Source organism: Mycteria americana, chromosome 6 (genome assembly GCF_035582795.1).
Source record: "Mycteria americana isolate JAX WOST 10 ecotype Jacksonville Zoo and Gardens chromosome 6, USCA_MyAme_1.0, whole genome shotgun sequence".
NCBI classification, from domain to species: domain Eukaryota; kingdom Metazoa; phylum Chordata; class Aves; order Ciconiiformes; family Ciconiidae; genus Mycteria; species Mycteria americana.
Genome location: NC_134370.1, coordinates 8,572,981 through 8,581,612, shown reverse-complemented (window position 1 = coordinate 8,581,612; position 8,632 = coordinate 8,572,981). Strand labels below are relative to the sequence as shown.

Here is an 8,632-nt window from a genome sequence, read left to right as displayed (position 1 = left end):
TTCCATTATTTATCTGCAGATTTGCTTTTGCAGATAAGGTCCGCAGGACTGGCCCGTGGGAACGCAAAAGAAAAAAGGGGCGTTGTGTTATCTCGAAGGGAGAGACAGTTTTATTCAAAATCTCTGCAGCCACTGGCTTCTGTCTCCCCGCTTCGTGCGTGTATTTTCAAGGCAGTCCGCCCGGCCCTTCCCACATTCAAGATTTATCGTGAAAAATAAAAGTTGCTGGACGTTTTCCCGGCTGGCGTTAAGGGCAAACGGCAAGGACGCTACCCGGGGACTGTAGTGCAGTGAGCGTGGGAGACACGGGGGACACAGGCGGAGCCCCCAAACCTTTGTGCTTAGGAGTCACTGGAGTCTGGGGCGAAAAAAAAAACCCGGGCATCACCTGGCAGCTCCGTCTTCCTCTCTCCGAAATCCTTCTCCCTCGCTCGGCATTGGCTAAAGCCATCCGACAGAGCCCGGCCAAACCGCACCCCGTCCGCTCTCCCTCTCCGGCCCGTTCCTAACGTCTCAAAGCAAACGAACAGACAGACACCCCCCCCCGAGCGGACGGGCGGACCCCCGGGCCGGCGGGGCCGGGGGAGCCCCGGGGAGGCCCCCGCGGCCCCTCGCCGCGCCCCGGCCCCGGCCGCCGCCTCGCCTCGCCCCGCGGGCGCCGGGCCCCCGCTCCGCCCCGGCCCCCGCTCCGCTCCGCTCCGCCCCGGCCCGCGGAGGGAACCGCGCCGCGGGGCTCGGAGGCGGCGGCGAGGGAGGGGGCTGCCGGCAGGCCGCCGCGCCGCCCGTCCCATAAATACCGCCACAAAGAGAGACTATCCATATAAATACGGGGAAGTTACTTAGAGTCAGTCCAGTGCTTTTTTCTCAGCGCTTTCTTTATTGTTGGTCCGGGAGTAGGGCTCGAAGGCGGACGAGCTCAGGTAGCGGGCCGACAGTTCCTGCAAGTTGCCCGCCAGCGAGCCGGCCACGGCCAGGGGCGCGGAGGAGAGCCGCCCGGCCACCGAGCCCAGCAGCGCGGGCACCGGCAGCCCGAACAGCCCGTGCCCGGCGGCGGCCGCTCCGTGCAGCGCTGCCGGCGGGGGGGGCCCCGCCGCGCTGCCGGCGGCCGGCGGGTGCGGGGAGCCGCCGGCGGGAGCCGCCGCAGCCGCCGCGCTGCCGCTGCCCGCCGCCAGGCCGGGTCCGCGCAGCGCCGAGCCCAGGGCTCCGGTGGCGCAGGGCGGCAGGAGGCCGGGCAGCCCCGGCGGGGAGAGCAGCCGGCCTTGCTCCAGCAGCCGCAGGACGCTGCAGGTGGCGGCCGTCTCGGACACCACCGACCGCAGCTCGGAGTCCTTGCCCTGGTCCTTTTTCTGCTTGGTGCGCCGGTTCTGGAACCAGACCTTGACCTGCAGGCCGGGGAGAGAGGCAGGGTCAGCGGGGCGGGGAGGGACGGGGGCCCCCGCCAGCTGCCCCGGGACCCCGGCACGGCCCCGCGGGGCAGAGGGGGCAGGCTGCGGGGAGGGCGGGAGGGCTCCAGCCAGGCACTCGTTAGCGTGGAGCCTTTTAAAAACGCACAGAGCGACCCACCCCCCCACCCACCCCCCAGCCTGGCTGCTCGCCGTTTCGGGGTGCGCCCGGGGGGAGCAGAGGGGAGTCCGGGAGCCCGTAGCTCTTTTTACCGCCCTGTATCTTTAACCCGATACGTCTCACTTTATCCTCTTTTTACTGTACGCCAGTAGTTCTCTGGGCGCCGGATCCGGCCCTTTCCCCACCGCTGGCTTCTAAGCCAGCTCAGCCGGAGCCCCGCCGCGCCCGCGGGCCGGACCGCGGCCCCGGCCCCGGCCCCGCGGCCCGCCGGCGGCAGCCGCCCCCTCGCCCGGCCCGCAGGGACCCCGCACGCTGCCACCGCCGCTGCCGCCCGCTCCGGTCCAGCTGCCTTTCCTGGGGGTAACAACAGCTCTGCGCTTCTTTCCCAATCTCCCGGCCTGGACAGCCGCTCTCCCCTCCCCACCCATTTTAAACAATATTTAACTTTATAAAGGACTCCTGGAAGCCCCTCAAAAAAACCCCACCAAACCCCAAAACAAAACAAAAACACCCATGGCGGTTTCTGTAACCCACGAGCTATTGAACTTGTCATTCCTATCCGGCAGGGGAAAGAAAAAAGCTAATTAGCTTGTCAGGGGAATTTATTGTTGTATGATATTTTGCAGAAATATGAAACCGGCTTTCAGAAGTTTGGTCCTTCTAGATGCTTCCCCGCACTCTCGCATAGCTTCAGCCCGCCTGACCGCCCCCGGCCCACGGCCGCTCTGCTCTGCAGGACGGAGGGGCGATTCTCCCCCTCGAAAATACAAGGACTCAAAATACGGCCCAGACTTCAGGCCCGTCCCCGCATCTCCTGTACCCAGGAAGGACCGCTCAGACCAGACGTCTCTAACCCAGCAGCCCCCAGGAGAAGGTGCCAGCCTCCCCCGCCCCGGGTTTTTGCAGCTATTTTCCGCTTGCTGCGGGCTGGGAGCGGCTCGGCCTCTCCTCGCTCCTCCCCGGCCGCGGCAGCGCAGCTCCGCGCCCGCGGGCAGCCGGCACCGGCACCGCAGAGCCGGGGGCACCGAGCCCCGGCGGGGCCAGGGCGGCTCCCCGCGGGCCGGCGGTGGCGGGGAGCCGCGCCCCGGCCCGGGAGGGGTTTGGCTTCGTGGCCAAGCTCCCGCGGACCCCTCGGGCCGGGCCGCCTCGCCGTGTGCAGGCCCACGCGGCCGCGTGAGAGCCCACGGGGGCTGTGTGAGGGGACACGCAGGGCCGGGCTCTATCCCGCGGGCAGGCAGCGGGCCCTCCCGGCCGGACACGCGTGGGCACCTCGGGGGCGGCCTCTGCCTCTCCAGCGGGCCTGCGCTCCTGCCCGACAGCTCCCGGGGCCTGCGCGGTGGCGCGCAAGAGGCGCGCAGGGCCGCGGGGCCGGCCCACCCGCGGGCCCCGGCGCGCAGCGGAGGTGCCCGGGCCGGGAGAGGGGGGTCCCGCGGAGGGAGCCGGGGGCTGGCGCAGGGCAGGGCAGGGCAGGGCAGCGCAGCCGGGGCTCCCCGTCCCCCTGGGGCTACCTGAGTCTCGGAGAGATTGAGCTGGCGGGCGAGCTCGGTGCGCTCCCGCCCCACGACGTACTGGCAGCGCTGGAACTCCATCTCCAGGCGGTAGAGCTGCTCGGCCGTGAAGGAGGTGCGGGTCCGCTTGGGACGGTCCAGATCAAGCCCCTTAGGCAGAATAATCTCTCTGATTGAACCTTTGGCATCTGGCAAAGAAAGACGCAGTCAGCTTTACACCCAGGCAACGTCCTATGGGGGTTTTTTCCCTATTTTTTTTTCTTTTTTAAATTTTTCCGAGGGAAAGAGCCGCCGCCTGTGCTTTCCAGACCGAGACCCGAGGCAGGATGGAGCAGGGTCCCTGAGATAGTGGCACTGCACCTGGCCACTACACCCAAGGAAGGAAAAAAAAAAAAAACCCAAACCACCCAACAGAGAAGGAAGGAGGTAGCAGTGGGGGCCCTGGGATCTGGAAATAATCCCATCAGCCCATTTAAAAATTGGCTTGAATATGTTGCACTGACAGTACGACACTGCGGCATCACCCACGGCCCCTCTGGGAGGCTGGGGAGAGATCCTCCAGGCCGGGCTTTGTGCCTGGAGTGCAGGGCTACTCTTTGTTCCCCCTGGGCTCCGGATTAGGGCTTGCTGGAAGCCGCCACACACACCCAGCCGCCCCCCCAAAATATAAAACCTCCTTCTTATTTTTTTTTTTTTTAGAACAAGTTTCCCCTGCGAAAAAAAAAAAAACCCAGGCAGGAGCTCTCCGGGCACAGGCAGCGCTGCCCCCGAGCTGGCTGGCTGCCCACCGGGAAGCTGGGGACACCTCCAGCCCACCCAGCATCCCGGGGAAAGCATCGCCGCCGCCGCCGCTTTGGGGTTTTTGGCAAACAGGAGAAGAAGGAGGGGGGAAAAAAAACCAAACAAACCCCAAACAAGGCACTAAACAGCCCGCAGAAACCTCACTTTTCTGGTAGCCCCGACCGAAGGAAAGCGGGACAAATCTTATTGACACGACTGTCAAGCTAGAGCCAGATTCATGTCACATTCAAGCCTTCCCAACTTTGCTTTCCGTAATTTTACCTCTTCGGTACGGTTTTAAATCAGAGACAATCACATCATTTTAATCTGACCCCTCTCTGGGTCAAGCGGTCGCGCAAGGATCAATTATTGTTTACAAGGCCTGCTTCGCACTGATTTTGTTCCGATTCTGTTCTCTCCCTCCTCACCCAAAACGCACCTTAATAAAACTGAAATTTCTACAGGTAATTTTTTTGGTTTTTTGGGAGGGGGTAGGAACAGAACGATTTAATTACTTTAGCCCGGGAGGGAGACGAAGGCTGAGGAAAATAAAAGGTGTAACTATTAAAAAAAGAAATTAAAAGCCCACCGTCATTCCTCCCTTGGTTTTAAGGCTGATGGTTATTTAAAAATAGCCCTTTCTGCTGGGATGCTGGGCGCGGGGAGAGGGGGGACAGCGGGAACCCCTGCCCTCCGGAGAGGACCCTCCCGCCCGCTCCGGCAGCCGCGCCATTGTACGCGGCAGCGGCTGGCGGCGGGCGGGATGCGCGGGCGCGGAAGGAGCGCGCCCGGCCGGCGGGGCAGAGCCGCGGCCCCTGCGAGGGAGCGCTGGCCCCGGCGGGCTTCCCGCGGGCACGGGCACCCCGGGAAAGCTGCAAAGCAGAGGAAAAAAGAGCGGGGCTGGCCCGGTGCGGGGCAAAGCCGGGGAGGAACCACCGCGGCTTAACTTTCCGCCCAGCCGCTGGCGGAAATTCACCGAAATAAAGCCGGGCTGGAGCGGGGCACAGCCCGGCCGGGCCGTGGGGTCTCTCCCCCGGAGCCGTCTTTCAACCCAGGGACGGACCAAAGGAAAAGCGACAAAATAAACACATCTCCCGGGCGTGAAGGGAGCTCACCTTCCCCCACCCTCGCGAAATACCTCAAACTCATACCTCTAACTAGGATCCTCCTGCAATAGTCCGGATCAGCCGAACTAGATTTACTTTTATTACAATCTTCCGTAGCTGCAGAGGCAGAAAAAGTCCCTTGCTGATCCTTCAAAAAAGAAGTAGAAATATTTCCTTCAGACCCTTTGCTTTCCTTGCCCTCTTTATGTCCGTTCTTCGAGACCCGGTTAGCTTCAGTCTCTGAACTGCATCTAACGTCCATTTTGTCTTGTTTCCCAAACATGTAGTGCAATAAAAACAAAAACAAAAAAAAAACAACCAACAAAAAATATAGGAGAGTAGAAGAAGAAGAAGAAGAAGACGAAGTCTATGCTGGATATTGCACGGCTTAGGGTCAGATCGGTGGGGATCTGTAAAGCACCTTGAGTAAGGAAGGTCGGGTTTTATCCCACTGGAAAAGCAGCGGCTTCCTCAGTCCCAGCGTCCTAATGTGACTGTCCAGCTTCCCAGAGCGCCCAGTGATCAGGTACTCAACAGTACAACTCTAAAATGATTTAATGTCTGCCTTATTACAGAGACATGTAGTTGTTAGACACACAGAGGGACGCGCACTCGCTGTTTCAATTGATTACGGGTAATTTTGCAGCCTCCACATTTAGGTTACCTCATGAATACACTAAATTGTTTGGATAATATATCAGATCGTAATGGATGGTTTGTGTGCTTGTCCCCAATCAAGTAGAGTTTAGCCAGTGAATAAACTGAAATGATTGGTCTTGCTTTCAGGAAACACACAATCAAAAGACTGAGACTTCCAGAAAAAAAAAAAAAGAGAGGAAAAAAAGGGGGGGGGGGAGAGGGGAAAAAAAAAAACTTTTGACAAGATTCACCCTGAATTGTTAGCACCATTAGCAGTCATTATTAACTTTCTTCAGCATGCCTTTGACCTCCCGATTATATAGTGGCTTTCTCCAAAGCACGCCAAATAAATCTGAATAAAGCTGCTAGGAAGGGCTGGAAAAATGCAGTTGTAGGGGGGTGAAAAAAAAAAAAAAAGCCCCCTGAATTCTAAACAAACAAACAGATCCCCAGCACGCACACACACAAAAAGTTCTTCCTTCAAGCAGATCTCTCCAAGGAAGCAGGTTATCTTGGCCAGCAGAAATCCTCCTTAACACATCTCCCCACAGACAGCCATCTTAAACTCCTACCTCTCCTTATTTCAGTCCCGATACTTGCTTTTTGTGCTTCTCCCTCTGTGTGTGTGTGTATGTGTGCGTGCATATGTGGGTGCTAATTCTGCACCTTCGCAAACACTGAACCTATTCGCAGAGCCTGCTCATTGAAAAAAAAAAAAAAAGAGAAAAAAAAGCCAGCTTTGTGTGCAGTGGATCCAGGAGGGGGGAGAAACGGAGAGGGGGAGAAAGAGGGAGGGAGGGAGGGAGGGTAGGAGGGAGGGAGAGAGAGATAGCCCATGAAAAATCTCAACTGCGTGATCCACTAAAGGAGAAAAAAGTTTTACTCTAGCTATTTCATTGTCTCTGCTACAATATCTTTGAGAACCGCAACAGCCAGTAATCCAATAAGACCATTGATTAGGCTACAATGATTCAATTCAAGCAAATGGCCTTGTGCAAAGAGCATGCTCCAGTCCTTCTTGTCACCTTGCAGGGCAGAAGCCCTCTTCACGCTGCTCTCCTTATTCATTCCTTTATGGGAAATGCAGAGCAAAAGGAGTGAAAGATGGCAATTATCTAATTGGACTATTAACAAACAATTCTCTGAGTGTGGCTGTCTGGCAGTGGTTCTTGGGCGAGGTGAAAGGCCACATGTTGCACTGGCCCCATTCACAAAGAGTTTAGGGGCCTGAGAGAGAAAGAATTTTCCCTGAGAATTTTTCACACAAACGCCGGAGTATCCATCAGGCATGCTCCTCTCCGCCTCGTCCTCCGCCTGCCCGGGCCGCTGCCTGGGAATTGTACCCACCTGAAGGAGGCTGGAGGAGCCGTGCGTTTCACTGCAGATGATACCAGCGGGTAAAAGCAGAACACGACGTCCTTGCCAGGGCCGCTCAGCCCCATGGGTCTCATCCGGCTCCCGCTGGAGGAATAACAGCCCTCGCCCCATGGGACCCAGTCTTTGTCCAAGGCGGTGTAACGGAGTGAAGGAGCCAGTGCTGGGGCCTAATCGTCATAAATAGGAAATTCAGGGGAGACAAGAAAAGAAGGCGGGGGGAGGAGAAGAGAAAGGAAGGGAAAAGAAAGGAAGGGAAAGGAAGGGAAAATAAGAGAAAGAAGAAAAGGAAAGGAAAAGAAAGGAAAAAAAAATAAGAAAAGGGAAAAAAAAAGAGAAGGTGGCAGTTCATAGATACAATTCAATGAGTTGTCTTTGGTGGAAATCTTAAATCTTGGTCATTTTTCCACAAATCACAGAATAATTTATTTTTATTACCATTGTCTGAAAAGTCAGGTTGAGATTGAGGAGGTGCCCCTCAGATTTTCATCAAGCCCTATCATTTCAACTGTATTTATACATACAACCAGACGTAGAATGTCCTTATTATGGACCAGGTTTTATTTTTCCTTACAGCCAATGCATCTCAGCAATCTCTGGTGGTCTGTTGTTATTAGTTATTACTTGTATGGCAGTCGTACCCAGGGACCCCAAATAAATCCCAGCCCCGTTGTGCAAGGCTTCATGCAGATATATAGAGAGGGTGGAATGAGTTCATTTCCTCCATGGATTCGCAATGCTGTGCAAAGGCCTGTTGTGTGAAGGGATGCTGGTGAAACAGTACATTTAAGAGAGATTTGGTCCTTTCAGGGGAGGTGCAACAAGTGGATGCTGATTAGCGACAACATTTTTCATGTAGCTGAAGTATAGGTTTGTGTTTAGCCGGTAAGCTTTGTTGCGTGGTATACATAAACATATACATGTGTATGTATGTATAGGCAAGGTAGTATCAACAGTCCTGGCTGGACATGTTTGTTTAATGCTAAATAAAACAAAGTTCTATTTCAAACATTTTTTACATAACAGATATTTTTTAGACAGAATAGGCATAATGATTCCCATAAAAGGTCTACCGTGAAATGCAGAGAGCAATTGTAATTATATTTGCATAGGTGTGTGGGAGTATGTGTGACATTTCCCCCCACGTTTTTCGTTATGCTAATGTCTAGGCATAGGCCATAATAATAAACATGGAGTTATTGAACTCAATTACACTGTTTGAAGCAGAATATCTGGAGATTAAATACTGTATTTGTGTGATAATCTGGCTCTTTTTTTTTTTTTTTTTTTTTCAGCAGGGACCTGATCCAAAGCTCAGTAAAGGCCAGGGGAATGTTGTTCTACGTGTGTAATATCTTAACAAATGCACTGCAAACCCCTTTTTGTCCATAGAAGTCAGTGCTACAAAAAGGCTTTTCCCTGTTAAATCAGTTAAATTTGCTCTCACACATTATTAACACAGTACTGTTGAAGATCTGGAAATTCAAATAATGAGTCTAATCCTTCAGGAAACTTGTAGTGAGCAGACAAGTCTATCCAGACACAGCTCAGTTACTTTAATTGAGGTCCGCTCATCTGCAACAAATAGCAAAGACCAGAACAGCACTGGGAAATTCAAATTTTTACCATTTATAAAGTCAACTTTTTCATTAGTCTAGCAGT

At 55.2% G+C, this 8,632-nt stretch overlaps 1 protein-coding gene across 1 annotated transcript; it reads right to left on the bottom strand.

The window, feature by feature from the left end:
- Positions 1 to 845: 845 nt before the first annotated feature.
- VAX1 (ventral anterior homeobox 1) lies at positions 846 to 5,240 on the bottom strand. Its single transcript, XM_075504049.1, has 3 exons — positions 5,003 to 5,240; positions 3,072 to 3,259; positions 846 to 1,382 (listed from the first exon to the last, which is right to left on the bottom strand). The coding sequence occupies exons 1-3, from the start codon at positions 5,238 to 5,240 to the stop codon at positions 846 to 848; spliced, it is 963 nt and encodes a 320-aa protein (XP_075360164.1).
- Between the last annotated feature and the right edge of the window lie 3,392 nt (positions 5,241 to 8,632).